The sequence below is a fragment of the Siphateles boraxobius genome, unplaced genomic scaffold (assembly GCF_051911475.1).
Source record: "Siphateles boraxobius isolate OS27281-9 unplaced genomic scaffold, OSU_SipBor_1 20, whole genome shotgun sequence".
Taxonomy (NCBI): Eukaryota; Metazoa; Chordata; class Actinopteri; order Cypriniformes; family Leuciscidae; genus Siphateles; species Siphateles boraxobius.
Genome location: NW_027508811.1, coordinates 8,516,736 through 8,532,714, shown reverse-complemented (window position 1 = coordinate 8,532,714; position 15,979 = coordinate 8,516,736). Strand labels below are relative to the sequence as shown.

At 36.8% G+C, this 15,979-nt stretch overlaps 1 protein-coding gene across 2 annotated transcripts in view; it reads right to left on the bottom strand.

The window, feature by feature from the left end:
* Window positions 1–7,764, bottom strand: part of kif16bb (kinesin family member 16Bb) — a 39,753-nt gene extending 31,989 nt beyond the window's left edge. Inside the window, exons 1-10 of one of the 2 annotated variants that reach the window (XM_077236608.1) lie at window positions 7,428–7,764; window positions 7,076–7,145; window positions 6,670–6,771; window positions 6,214–6,330; window positions 4,893–4,990; window positions 2,327–2,436; window positions 2,033–2,175; window positions 1,118–1,286; window positions 893–1,015; window positions 434–609 (exon numbers count right to left, since the gene is read on the bottom strand). In XM_077236608.1, coding sequence (XP_077092723.1) covers window positions 434–609; window positions 893–1,015; window positions 1,118–1,286; window positions 2,033–2,175; window positions 2,327–2,436; window positions 4,893–4,990; window positions 6,214–6,330; window positions 6,670–6,771; window positions 7,076–7,145; window positions 7,428–7,474 — 1,155 coding nt within the window. In that variant the 5' untranslated portion in view covers window positions 7,475–7,764. The remainder of the gene's footprint in view (window positions 1–433; window positions 610–892; window positions 1,016–1,117; window positions 1,287–2,032; window positions 2,176–2,326; window positions 2,437–4,892; window positions 4,991–6,213; window positions 6,331–6,669; window positions 6,772–7,075; window positions 7,146–7,427) is intronic. The other variant, XM_077236607.1, reaches the window with a different exon arrangement.
* Between the last annotated feature and the right edge of the window lie 8,215 nt (window positions 7,765–15,979).

Genomic DNA, 15,979 nt, shown 5'->3' with positions numbered 1-15,979 from the left:
ACTAATACTTCCAGAGGAAAAAAAAAATACTGTTTAAAGTTGCTTTCATAGCTCAGGAATACTAGTTATGTGATAATTAGGTAAAACTGATCTCTTAAAATTGCTTAGTATAAAGAAAAATACACACACAAAAAATTGCTCGTTGATAAATTCAAAAGGTTCATACTGAAATCTCTAACTTTTGTCAAAATCTGAGTAAATTTTGAGCCATCATTCAAAAACTCAAGAAGAGACTACGACCCTACTCTTATGAGAGATATGAGAAGCTGGAGACTGCATCTCGTTGCAGTCTAAGAGAAACAGAGATATTGAAGAGATCTCATTTGTGATTTTTCATTTCTTTAAGCTAATCCTGGCATACCATTTAATACTGATAATAAACTAATTGAAATTCAGCCTGTGATGTCTGAGGATGTAGACGAACTTAAATCACCTGATTTCCCGCAGACAGCAGCGCTTTCAGGCGGGCAATCTCAGCTCGCAGCTCTCTGATAATCTTTACATTGCTGTCCTCATTCACAGTGGGCTTGTTTAAAATGTTCTTGGCACGGCTGGCATAACGAAGAGTGTTCAGAGTTTCGCTGTAGTTCACGTCAGCAGGTGAGATGGCTAGAGTGACAAAAAAGATAAAAGGAAATTAATCCTTAATACATAAAGCGAGATTAGCTCAAATCTCCTTGCAATGGGATGTTAATTTCAATCTGCCACTTTTTCTAATGGCCTTTTTCGTGGCATTTTAGAGCTTAACAGCCCAAACTTCCCTTTTGTTGTATGGAAAAGAGCAACATGAATGTTTCGCAAAATAAATTGCGTAACAAAATCTTGCGTGTTTGGAGAAACTTGATGGTGCGCAGAACTATGATCACAGTGATACGTGTGACCTCTGACATACTGGCTATCATGATGGTTTTAGAGTTCCCACCAAGACTGTCCTTTAGGAGCCAGGTAAGCACAGAGTCTCGATATGGAACAAAGTTTTGTTTCCTTTTTATTCCACCACCAATGGACAGATCAGCTGTGACAACAGAAACAACAAAGAATAACCACTGAACAATCTGATAACCATGCAAGTGCTTGAAAACTTAAGCTGATAAGTATTCTTTGATTGTTGGTTTACCTAAAGTGGAAATGACGATGCCCAGAGTAACCAGAGATCTATTGATGTTGGCGCCTTCCTTCAACCTAATGCCAGTAGCCTGTGTGGCATCAGCTCTTTCACTTCCTGCTAGGTCAACCAGGTGTACCTTACTCACCGTCTCACAAGGTAACTCTGCATCAAACAAGGCCTATAAGGACATATTATGGTAGACGATACAGTCAGATATTTCTCAATCTGAAATTCATAATGTAGAACCATAATGCAACAGGGAAAAGAAACAAGCTAAAACACTTAATGGAAATGCTTAATGCTGCATGACATCCTATCCCCTGAAGTTTCTGAAATTATTATGAATTTATTAAAAGAGCTGGATTATAACCAACAGAGCCAATTTAAAACCAACAGAACCCTGTTTAAATTAAAATAGTAATCTCATAACATGGAAAAACTAAGTTGCACAGAATATTGACAAAATATAGAGAAAAAAAAAACTGGGGGAAAATGCAATGTTTGGAGCAGCATACTATCATACTACTTTATATCCAGTGTGATAGATAAACTAGAAGGAATATCAATCTGTTTAAACAAAAACAACTATTTTCAGATCACTTGGAAGCCACTCAAAACATCAAATACATTTCTTGTGGAATAATGCCTACTGATTCACTTTTTCCTGATTATAAATAGCCATCTATTTTTTAATATAGGAAATACTGTCCAAAAGGCAGTAATCTAGTATTACAAAACATAGCCATTGACACATTACCATCTGTGTATCATTACCCAGACATCCTCAACATACACAGAAAATGGAGAAAGCTCAGTGGATAATACAAACAGGGAGATGATAACTTCAAGCTGCGAAGGCTTTCTGCACAAATGTACAAACAAAGAGGCAGATGGCATTCAGCAGAGGGTAAATGGACTTGTGACCTTGATGAAGTGAATGGTGAAGATAGCGTGGGATCGGCTGCTGACATGGTTCATGCCTGTGCTGGCAGTTGAACGCCTCCTGTTGCCATCGTGCATTAGCTGGCCAACCTCAGTGTAGCTCTGCACATGGTGTCTGGAGAGGGCTGGACATATACAGGACATAAGAGAAACATAAACAACTGTTTTTACTGTATTTCTGATAACGATTGTTTGAGCAATCAGTAAAGTAACATTCAAAAGTGAGCAAGTTTTCAATCATCATGATGTGAAGTGTTGTTTCTGTGGTCATTTTACCCTCCACATATGCTCCATCTTTAGGATGTTCTCTTACTCTCAGCTCACAGCCTTGTGTCTCTGTGCTGGGAAGGAGGTCTCGAACTCGCTCATTGTAGATTTCAAAGTAGCTGGAAGCACAAAGCATCAAAGACAAGAACAAAGCAGTGATAGTTTGCTCTTGAAACATTAGCTCCTATTTTAGGATATAATGGGATGAAATGTTGCCGCCACAAAAACTTCAACAGTGACTCCGTCTAGATTAGTCTGGTTTTAAATGAGCCACATTCCTGCAATTTTGCTAAATACCACTGGTTTAGTTTATATTTTGGTTTAATAGCTCATTTGCTAGCTTATTAAATTTTCATTGTTTTGACTAAATCACTCATGAAGCAATTGCCTGGAAAACTCAAATCAATTACCTGCCGCTGTTTCAATCTCATTGTACATGAATAAAATTATCAAAAATGCTGGCTTGATAGAACACAGTGACTTGACTAGGAATTAGAGGCTACACATTTTCCCTAAATCTGAATAAGCTCTGTTGTTATATACTGCTGCATATTACAGAAATTGTGTGGGTGAGGGGGAGAAAGTCTCGCCAGTCAGAAAAGAAATAAAATCCCACAAGACGATAAACCCATTTCGAGCTGTCTGAGAAATGTGAATGTTTAAACAAGCGCCTGAAATGAAAGACAGATTGGTCCCTCTTCATCTCCTAATGAAGCTGGAGAGAGAGAGAGAGAGAGAGAGAGAGAGAGAGAGAGAGAGAGAGAGAGAGAGAGAGAGAGAGAGAGAGAGAGAGAGAGAGAGAGAGAGAGAGAAAGAGAAAGAGAAAGAGAAAGAGAAAGAGAAAGAGAAAGAGAGAGAGAGAGAGAGAGAGAGAGAGAGAAAGAGAGAGAGAGAGAGAGAAAGAGAGAGAGAGAGAGAGTGAGACAGTATCAGTTCGAGCTCAGGAACTAATTAAAATGTGACAGTCAGACATTTTGAATGCCTCTACTGCTAGAACTGTCCCCTGTGAATGAGCACTGTTTAAAGGAGGGAATCCAGGTAGTTAAACTACAAAAACCTCTTGCAGGCATTTAGACACTACAGTCGCATGCAAGAGAAGCCAAGGGTAAAGTATCAACCCGGGTTTTTTTTTTTTTTTTTTTTTTTTTTTTTTTTCAATTGATAAAGACAGGTCATTTGACTCAGGGGTGTGACTGGGCTATTGGGTTTCAGTCACCGATATTTTTTTCTACTCCAGCAATCCTAACTGCAATGGCAATTGATTTAATACACAATAACTGTAATTTAAGACCTCATTTATACCACAGGCAAAAGACATGACTTGGTAGCTTTCTTTATTACACGTCCAGAAGTCTGCACAAGCAAAGAGCTTGCATTGAAATGTACTGTAGATGCAAACTGTCAATATTTTGCAACATGCAACAGAAAATATATTTTACAATTAATTATATTTTTTTAACAATATTGTTTCTTGTCAATATTGTTGTTCATCAAGGGCTCTGGGATACTACATAGCTGGATACATTTCATTATTGACTTTATTAGCTCATTTGTCAAACATACTAACCTACTGCCAATTTAACAGACCTACACTGCTGTTTAATAGTTGGGGTCTGAACATTTTGTCTTTTTTAAAAGAAATGAACACTTTTATCCATCAAGGAAAAAGTGACATTTCTATTTCAAATAAATGCTGTCCTTTTGAACTTCTTATTCACCAAAAAATCATGAAAAGAAGTGTCACGTTAAATATCAAGTAATCAACATGGATAATAATAAGAAATGTTCCGCGAGCACCAAATCAGAATAATTTCTGATGGATCATGTGACACTGAAGACTGGAGTAATGGCTGCTGAAAATTCCATTTTAAAATAGAATTAAAATAGAAAAGTGATTTTAATAAAAAATAAATCGTGGACAAATTTTTAACGTGTTACCAATATTGTAATACAACATTTCACAAAATTACTGTTTTTACTGTATTTATTTTTTTGTTTGTACATTTTTGAACAGCAGTGAATTAACATGTTCAGTGTGTAATTGAACTGAGATAGCTGGTATATCTATGATGTTTAAAATAACACGTAATAGGTCTAGTCTAGGGATGTGACGTTGAGGAAATTTTCCCGCCGGTCAATCGACGTGTGACAACACCGGTTACATCACTTGCCTACAGCAAGCCTAGTCTAGTCACACCCCTGGTCTCACTTTCTGTCTCTCTCATCTCATCCACCGCATGGGCTGTTATCAAGAAGCTACTATGATAACTGCTTGAGGAGGAAGCAGATGGAGGCTGAACACTGACCCTCCTGATCATCTGGTCGTAATTAGAGTCCTGCTATCTTACAATGCCCATAAGAAAGGACAAACTGCCAGAAAAGACACACTGTAATCTTTCTGTCCTTCTCCCTGGGATTTTGATGGGTTCATTATCCTATAATAAACCACCATGGAGCAAATGATGGCCATGTATGTAGCTCTCTTGACACGTCGGAATTAGTTATGTTACTCACTTCTTTGGCACTTTTCCCGCAGCAATGGTTATGCCATTACCAAGAAATATTGCGCTCATACCTGACCTCCATGTGAAATGATGCCTTATCTCTCTGCAACACTCCACTGATGTGGTGGAACAGCCCCTCACAGATCCGTGGAATCAGTCCATAATCACCCTGAAAGAAGGAAATTAGAAAATCCAGCTCACTTAGCTGTTAAATGAAGTCAGGTGGTTGAGGAACTACACTGAAATATCGCAGGTTTGAACCCCATATGAGATAACCCATGCGTTATGATCGTTGACAAACACATTTTGAAGAATATTTCAACAGCTTTTGTCCATTCGATGCATTTTGGACCCCAGTGACTTTCATTGTATGGACAAAGAAAATTTCTAAATATCTTCTTTTGAGTTTCACAGAAGAAAGAAAGCCATAGAAGTCTAGAATGGCAAATGGGTGAGTAGATGATGACAATTTACATGTCTTGGAAAACTATTTTATCAGGCAAGACACCGTCTTTGAAATAAATCAATTAATTAATGGATAAATGTGTAGGCTAAATGTGGTTAAGTTGTATATGTATGGAAAAAAATATTCAAAACACAGCATGGAACATATACATTATAATGTCAATAAACCAAATAAGCTGCAAAAACAGCGCTAAGCTTAACCAAGGGCAGAAGTATTGTTAGAATGTACATTAGACATTTAGTACAATTTAGGAAGGACAAGCTATGATGTGACATTGTGCAATAAAAACCTGGAGTAAAAAGAATCATGTGCAAGTGAAGCATGTGATTTATGTGGCATTAAAATTTATTGTCTACAGTTTTGTACATTAAGCTAGAATATGTGAAATAATTCCCACATCATCATCTTTAGAATCTTTAAAAGATTAAATAAAATCAAAAATTATAGCATTACACAATTTTAGGACAAATAATTGATGCTTTTGCCCTTCAGACGTCCACACACTTGATTTCAGCTCTCTTTCTCGACTATTTCTTCACTCTGCACTTTTCACCAGCACTCTAAATAAATAAGAACTCCATAAAGTCTCCACACTATTTTCCCCTCTGATCTGCAAAGGCGGCTTTTAATTACTACCCACGACAAAGAGGGGATATCAGATAGAATAGAATAATTATCATCAGTACAAATCTGAATGAGTCTCTCGGACGACAGACCGATACCCGTTATAATTATGTGTTCTTCATATGCTGCCCTTTTCACATTTTCTGATTACTCATGAGAAGCAGTGAAATAGAGGCTCTGCAGCCACTGGAGTACTGTGTGCATCTGCCATCTTCTGAAGAGTGAGAGTGTGTTATTAGCTGTGATTTGTAGGATTTGAAATTACACTTGAGAGGGAGACAGTAATGAGATGTGAAGCTTACAGCGTTGCCCATCATGGTGTAGGACTTTCCTGAGCCTGTCTGGCCGTAAGCAAAAACGCATGCATTGTAACCCTCAAAAGCAGCTTGCAGGACATCTGTACCAAGATCTTTGAATATCTGAAATGACAAATGAGCTACAGAGTTACTATTTTTAGCACTTATTCTTGGAATCTCTAACTGCTGTGGATTTTTATTCACTGACGAGATCTTTCTGGTTTCAAAGCCTGTGGTTACAGCTTAGCTAGTATATGTACAATGGCAGATCAGATATTATCAAAAACATTATCAAAGTTAGGCATTTGTATTGTTCATGCTTCCACTTGAAATTAAAAACACTGCAAAACAGAACTTGGCATCTACAGTAAACGACTCGTAAGAACAGCTAGTTCTATGGGCGCTGAAACACTTCTATCATTATTACTACTGGTCACATGACAATTGCTGAGGAGTTTGTACCTTTTCCTGGGTCACAAAGTTTGGACTTGTGCTGTTCATTGAATCATAAGAGAAATCATATGAGAAAGACTTTTCTCTCTCTCCAAACAGTTCTCCAGTCTCCTACAAAGCAAAAAACACTTGCTGACCTGCTGCAACTAGTGTCAATAAAAGGTGATATTTGGACATTACAATTAATTTGACCCTAATTAGGGCATTTCTAACACATACATCATGTTGTCAATTTATGGCAAATAGTTTAAATTAATAATAATCACTACAATATCTAAACCATAATTATAGGCCTAGAGTAGAAGATTTTAAAAATATTATACATTTTTAACAGATATAAAAAGTCAAGATTGATTTTTGACACTGCATGGTTAATTTTGTAACCATTGTATTAAATATCAACTGAAAGAGATACCTTTCTGTTAAGGACAGAGGTTTTATGTCCATTCACATGTATAATGACTTTGGCTGAAAGGTCCACCTCCCTGAGAGAGGAAGATACACAGACGGATAGACAGACAGATAACGTTAGACAAATATCTAATAAAGCGTTTAGTGAGAGAGATTTATTAAACAGACACATGAATACTTGTGCAGTTTTGACGTTTAATCCTCTAAAACTGATAATGATTATTTGCCAGTTGCCATGTTGTGCCAAATTATCAGTAAATCAAATCTGTAGATACCATACCAGATCACCAGTTTATAATGTTATCTAATACAAGTGTACAAGCTTATGTTGATTTGAGCATTCGGACAGGACTAACCTTTGGCTCAACGGACGGACCCGCACCGCCACACGCACAGACGCCATTGGGTCATCGGTGACAGGACACTTCACCAGCGTCGCGAGTATTATATCATAACTGTAATGTATGCGCTTCCATAGACACCTGTACGTACCTGTTAGCGCAGGCAGGTAAAACACCTACTGTAGAGTTCGACTGTACTCACTTTAACTCATTTCTCTCCACTTCAACAGGTAACGTAGCCTAACTACCAGAGATAAGAAAATAAACTCTAAGCAAAATAGGTTTGTTGCTGGCAAACTAACAAGTTCAGTGAGGGTTTATCTCATGAATATTGATATATATTGACAAATATTAACTTTGTTTGCTAACCAATGGCAAATACTTTCTTAATGAATATGAATTGTGTTATGACGCTAAAAGTCCAACGATTGGCTGATGAATTCTGTCACGTACTTTGAAAACCTATCACTGAAGCAGGATTGGCTCATGAATATTAATTAAGAGACTTCACAGCGGTACATGGTGTGCAGGGCAAAACCGTTGTACATTTTTTTGATGATTTTCAATTCCTATTTTAAATCTGTGTTGGGCACAAAAAGATAATGGACTGATGGACTGATTCCCCCAAAAATGCCAGGATTTATAATCATTGTAAAACCACTACAATGTGAATTAATACCTGTTTACCTCCTGTACCCGAGCCCCGGAAATAACCGGTGACTGGAACATTTCCGGGTACAATCTAGTAAGAAATTGGATTGTACCATTTTATTCAGAAAAAGGGCCCCTCATTCACCTGTTCACGTCTAGCTATGTACTGAGTGTATCAGTTTTGTTAGGGTTACAGTTGTATGTTAAGTTAGTGTAGCTATCAATTTTGTTATGGTTACAGTTGTATGTTAAGTTAATATATTATTGTGAAGTTTGTTTTTAGCTTTTATTATTGAACGACACTTCGATATGATTACCTCTTTTGTTTCGTTGGATTAAACAGGTGAAGTTCATCTCCTGTAGATGGCAGTCTTTCTCCAGTTATAAGAGGAAGGCACAAACTTGCATACACCAGCAAAACCTGTGGTCTAATTATACTATAGCTCATATTTTCTTTACTGTTTTATTATATTCATTATAATATCTGCTACAGCACTGTAAAACCACTAATTGAATCATAACAAAAGACAACATATGACAACTGCAATATCCTCTGTACCACCTACTTGGATTGTCACACACTGCTGCTATAACCATTTCTCATTCCATATATTAATCCTAATTAAGGTTTATGAACGTTTATAAAAGATCACTCACTAACAAATATATTTGATGGGTGAAGATTCAATAAAAAATGCTTTATAATTATTTAATCTGTCTACAAGAGAAATGTTGAGGAGCTAGTCATATGGATGGTTTTGTGGTGATTTGGTAGTTTGTGAGTATGCCTATTGGCAGAGATCAGTGTAGATCTTATTTTGTATTTGCAGCACGTCAAATTGACGCAGGCCTTCTGGTTTGTTTGAGAGACAAGGCCATGTTGGGGATGCTTTGTTTATCCTTAGATGTTTCTTTGAGCAATGATTTTGTTCTACTTTCTTCTCCAATCATCACAGAAGAATAAAAGGGAAGGAAGTTGTCAGTCACTGATCACAAGGTGCACGTACTCTCCTTCTTCCTAGTGTCAGATTAAGCATTTCCTCTGCTTTTCCCACCACATCAGATCACCGCGGAAAGAGTTCCTCTCAGCCACTCAGAAAAGCTCCAGACCATGAAGTACAATCTGCTGCTTTAGCAAGGCATGATTTCATTTTTGAAAGGTATTATTGCCAACATTTTTTTTTTACAAAAACTTCAAGAGGCAAGGCCGCAAATTGAACTCATGGGGCCCAGTATTGTTTTTATGGATGGTCCCGTTCCAAACATTTGTGGACAGACGTGTTTTGCAGGCCTCTTTCATCACAATTCTCAAGACACATTCCTGATTGTCCTCCCCTGACGGCCCAGAGGTCCTGAGAATAGTCACACAGATATCTGTTCTGGTTATATATGAGGAATGTTTGAACACTTCAAGCTGGATGAGAGATTGGAGATTGACATAAGGTCTGGCCTAATTCAGTAGTGTGTAGAGTTAAGAACTGGAGACTTGAGACAAGTAGTGACAGCAATGACCTGAGACACCAATATCTGATGTCAAAGAAAGTTTTTCACACAAAATCCCAGCTAACGAGAAAGACAATATTGCCAGTCTGTTAATTGTCTCAACTGAAAATGTATGTAACATTCTTTTTCATTCATCTGAAGTTGGAAGCAGGAGACTTTTATCATCTGAAATGAACTGTACAAGGTTTTGTTTTCATTTTGGAGTGTAAACATTGTGCTATAGTTGGAACTCTAAATATTAAATAAAGACTCTCTCTCTCTTCCATAAGTTTAACATAATGTTTGAGTCTCCAGCCTTATATACACTACTGCACTAATTGAACTGTGGTGTTAGCCAACTCAAATATCATTAAGAGAACAGATGATTAAAAGAAAGTACTTGTTAGCTGGCAAATCTATAACCAACTGGATGCAATACTTGGAAGAAAATGTAGAAACCCTTCCCTTTATAAGCATTGAGAGTATGTTCATATACGTGTTTCTAAATATTTTTTTTTACAACAGTTCTGATACTTTTGCAGAAAGTCTTTGGTAAGCAGATATTGAACATCAGAGAGTGGTGAAATTAAGTGCTATAGCCATTTGCACGTGGCCGCCATGTTGGATTTACGATCAGCGAGTGTGCGGTTGGACACTTCCGGTCTCGCTTTACGCCGGTTCAGGGAGCCGGAGAAAGCCGAAAATGAATCAATTATATCACTTAAAATACCTTATATTACTCTCACACGAGCAATTGGCAACTAAATGCAGGATGCATAGTGGATTAATGAATGAAATACAACTGTTCACGAACAGAAGATTGTCTTAACTCAAGCTGCACGCAATGAGAATTATGCCAACAGTCAATATAGAGTTACAACTACGATTAGAGTTGTTTGCATAAAATACCGCGTGAACATTCACACGTTTGCCCTGTGATAGACTACAATTTCTCTCCATAAATACTATTTTCTCAATTCTGCTCATAAATTTTCACTTACATCAATTGCTCGCTCAATATTATCATCACATATTTTGCATACATGCTTTCTTTGCATCAATTATCTTTATAGATAAAAACAACGGTAAAAAAAACATCTTAGTAATTGTGATTCATTTACATTTTTAACTGTAGTTAACACAATTTAATATAACAATTTAGCAAAATACTGTATTATAAACACCAGACAGATAATGATTTATGAAACAGATGCTCTTTATCTCACTTGCACAAAATAAATGCAGTAATAGCATAGAAACACATATGTGAAATACACTGTAAATTATATGCATTTAAATTACATACTAAAACACAAACAGTTAGCAATAATGATGTTACCAAATAAAGTAGGCTAATGCCGACTACAGACACGGGTGTTTTGGGTCTGGTTGATTAAGTCATCCCTCCAGATTTTCTGCCCATACCGCAGCGGCAACAGGGAATGCATGAAAGCTGACTTTGTTGTAACGTGACGAAACGTAACGACACACAACAATGAAGTGCTGAGGCTGTCACCCAAAGGCAAGTCGCCTCTCTTGAATCCTAAAAATTGCGTGCAGCATGAGTCCAAGACAATCTTCTGTTCGTGAACAGTTGTATTTCATTCTTTAATCTGACTATGCATCCGTGCATTTAATTGCCATTTGCTCGTGTAATAGTAATATATATCTTAGTAGCATTTTAAGTGATATAATTGATTCTATAAACAACTATAAGATATCATTTTCGGCTTTCTCCGGCTCCCTGCACCGGCGTAAAGCGAGACCGGAAGTGTCCAACCGTACACTCGCTGATCGTAAATCCAACATGGCGGCCACGTGCAACTAGCCTATTACTTCAATTGTTTCCAGATGTAAAGGTCAACCTCAACCCATTTGAAAAATGTAGAAATGTTAGCAGCTAGTCATGAAATAAATAAATGGACATTAAATATTTATTTTGGTTGTAAGTAGGCCCATTTTATAATTTTAGCTGTATAATTATCCTATATTATCCATTTGTAGGAAACAAGAGAGACTCAGTCTCATGAGAAAACGTTACAAGGTGGCAATTTCGTATGAATTTGTATGGAAACTTGCGATTATTATAATAAGTGAAGTTCTCAACATATCGGGAGGAGTGAACCCATCTAATCTTTCAATTAACTGCCGGAGCATATAAGCAGCCGCTCACCTTGCTCTGGCATCAGCCATTTTGGCATCCCTCCACCTCCACCAATATAATTTAGGCATCTTGCTACCATACTCATCCAAGCATTCAGTGGCGGTTCTAGACCATTTCAACTGGGGGGGCCAAGCTGGGGCCAGTTGTACTGTTAGAGGGGCCAGTTACATTTAGACCTTATTGTTGTCATATCATTTTCTGCACTGCACTGCAGGCATTAACAGGCAAAATACCATGTTTATAATCATTCAACAATGCATTTCCATTATATTTTAACATTTGCATTACATATTCAGTATTAGTCACAGTAACTGTAATTGACATGATGCCCTTCTTTCTCTTCATTTTGGTGAGAACTTTAGAGCAAAAGCAATGGGTACCAAGAAGCGTATTAATTCATTTACTGAAAATAACTGACTTGCTAGGTAACTATGTCTAACCGTTTACAGGGTTCCTGCACACTTTTTAAAGTCAAAATTAAGGCTTTTTAAGACCTGAAGAAATCAAAATTCATACCGTACATTAGGGGTGTGCAATATTGACAAAAATATATCTCAATATTTTCAATGTTTTGTTGATGATTAGATGATATTTTACTGATTGTGTTTTTGTACTGGTGCCTTTGCTGGTTTAGGCCTGTTGTTGACGGATGACTCACAAAGATATTCATATTTTTTAATATTCTATGCAGTGGTCAGTTCACAGCAGCGACCGAAATTAATTTTTTTATTAATTTAATTTGCCACCTTAAATTGATTTCCAGGGGCATTTTCACCTATATATGGACATTCTTTCTAAACTTATTTAGAGTTATGAATCACCTTTTATGTCAAATACTAACATTCAAATTATACAGTAATTATGCTTATTTATACAATAATACTTAATTATACAATAATTATACAGTACCACTGTTACCTGTCAAATTAAATAATTTAATCAAAATCCATGTTTGCAGTGAAGTCTAGAGGTGACACAGAAGTGGCATTAATATATTTACACTCCATTTATAATTGCATAAATAAAGCTATGAGATTTTTTTTTAAATCAATATTTAAATATGAAATGATTTCTAATTTTAATGTTTTAATTAAAGGGTACTTTAAATATGAAACTAAAACCGCCAGTAGGCGGCGGCAAGTCACGGTCTTAATAAGTGAGTTGAGGGATTCATTCATTCAACCGATTTGTTCAAACGGCTGATTCATTCGGGAAAGAAGCAAGTGATTCCTTCAAAACGCGGATTTCAGTCAAGAAATCATCGCTGTCTGTTGCATTGAGACTCTGCTACGGTTTCATTTTGAAATTCTAGTCATCGAAATAAACTGAAAACAAACAATATTGACAATATTGTGTCTGAAAAGTAACTCCCAATGTTCACTTATTGTTAATTTAACTGTTGTATAACATCAATATCACCGTTGCAATTGTGCACGGGAAAACGGCACTATTGCTGATCTGATATTCTGATATAAGAACATAATATGATATAAATATAAGACATAAACTAATTTGGGGACATAGCCTACCTATGAACCGCACACAGCAGTGAAAGGACGATAGACAAATCCGATGTCAGCTCACAGTGCCTCGTATATAGTTAAAACATTGATTACAATATCATAATAGACAATAGGCTACGCATCGCACACCCGATTCGCACATAAAGAATGAACTTATAACTGAACTGACATTTACCAGCTTTCTCCTTCTCTCCTCTCTCGCGTGCAGGAGACAGACGTTATTCTGCCGCGATTCCCGCGAATGTGATGCGAATTGTCACGTGAACAAGCAAATCCACAAAGATAGAATAATAATAATAAAAAAATAATACGCATACAACGATAACAACGATAGCAAAAAACAGTTTTGTAAAAATTATTTCACACTCCACATTTAGGGGGGCCACAAGGGGGGCCAAGCTTGCTGTCACAGGGGCACGGGCCCCCCTGGCCCCCCCTCTAGAACCGCCACTGCAAGCATTAGTAGTCCCACTGGGGGGTATATCTAAGCTTGAGTTGAAGCTGCTTCTTCGAGCCCCTCCACTGCGGACAGCAAGCCAAATACGCTTAACCTTGTTAGTGTCACGGGTGTGGTACAGGCTGAAGAAGACTCAGAGTCAATAGGCTCCAACACAAACATTTACTACTAACAAAAACTCAAACTGGTGCAGGCAAACAGGCAGAGGCTACACACACAATATACATCGACAAGGACTGACTGACTGAAAAGAAGCAAACTAAATACAACCACAAATCAACAATAACGAGGTGAAAACAGGTGACACGGATGATGAAGACAATGAACAGGTGTGTAATTGAGGGACTGAGTTCAGGTGTGGAGACAAGGAGGATTCTGGGAAGTGTAGTGCAGACGAAGACAGAGTGGTGCAGACGATGACTGTGACAATTAGCTTAAAGATTATATGGGGAAAGGAACTCGCGACACATAAGTATGAAGGTCCACCCCTAACCTCCATCCCTACAAATTAGCCAAACTGTAAAATAGGCCTAGTTGTGAATTGCCATAAGAATATGTTGATTTAAACTACTTTGTACCATTTTAGATGTTATTATTGTGTCAGAGTTACACATATTAAGTCTTGGTTTTGTTTCATCACTTGTAAAGCAGTGTCATTCTTGAAGTCAGTTAAATTACGTATTTTAGACAATTGTGTTCCTGACAGCCCTGTAAAAAGCATTGCTGAATGACAAACAAGTCTATAATGTATAATGTCTATAATGATTGTTCTTAATATATTAAGAACAATCATCCGAGCAAAGACAATTATCTCAGCATCAATAAACGCCATATCACTGAACAAAGAAACAGCGGGAGTGAAATCCATCACAATACACAACAGAAAGGAAATAATAACAACAGAATACACTTGCTTTAGCTCTGACATGGCAGTGGTTTGTAGCTTAAAAATATATGTGAACTTGATCACAGAATGAATTCAACAATTAAATCTGAACTGATAGGTGGTAAAAGTCTGGATGCTACAATAATATCAATATCGGATATTAGTGTCAATTAATCAGTTAATCAAGCAGCTCTCTCTCTCTCTCTCTCTCTCTCTCTCTCTCTCTCTCTCTCTCTCTCTCTCTCTCTCTCTCTCTCTCTCTCTGTATTTAAATGGTGTATTTTAGTTGATTTTAGGATGTTAGAAGAGAAGAAACCTACTTAAGGATTGATGTGATACCAAATTGTAAAATGGAGAATACAATAAAAGATATAAGATTACTGCAATCCACATTTTGACACACTCTTCTAGCCGCAGTTTAATGCATTGATTGTGATTTTATCTGTTTAATGCAAGACTTTTTAATAAGAAACTTATTGAAACCTAATCTTGGATGTTGTGCCTAGACTGTCCTCCTCCACAAAGCACCAATGGGAGTAACAACAATAACCTTGAATTAACTTCTTGCTGGCATCATTTTTTGATTTTCTAAAAAAGAGTCTGTTTATAAACTGCGGAGTCATCCGTACTTGACTTCAGTCAGAGGACGTTTATGTAAGCAAATAGTCCCAAGAGGAGTGTTTTCAATTCCACTGCCAATGCTGGTTTACTTGACATGACAGGAAGAGCATCTGTTTAGAATTAATAACACCAAACTGTGCTCATAAATCATCACATAGATATGTGGATGTCTATGTTATCTGTTCTGTGTTCTATCGATCTTTCTTTGCATTCTGGTTTGTAACCAGACAATAAGATTTAATACATTTATGTGCAGATTTAATATACGGTATAATTTAAGTTGCAGATTTTTATAGTCCATTATTTTGTTAGTGCAATTCCTATTGATCTATTGACATATTTACCAATTATAGATTAGGCACTGTTTTTAAGACTTGCTTGGGTGACAACACTTAAAATAATACACAATGTCAATAATAATGGAAGACATTTTGAGTAGCAACATAAATGTTTGAGATAATTCACTGATTAAACACACTCTGTAAAATGACATATGCTCCGTAAAAGGTATGTACAGTACTATTTTCTCTTTAAAGTACATTTTCTATTGGCTACTGTATTCCTTATAGTTCCACAAGCAGATATAATTTAATATTATATATTTTTGTTAAACATTATTATACTTATAGTAATTAAAGTAACCTTTACGTTAAACAAGTACTCAAAAAAAGTTTCATTTTCTGTAAAAACTGTGTTGTCCACGTTCCTTTTTCTGTTTGATGCAACGCAGTTGATGACTCTGCCGCAGGGGGGCGCTGCTGCAGTTATACGGTCACATGTGTC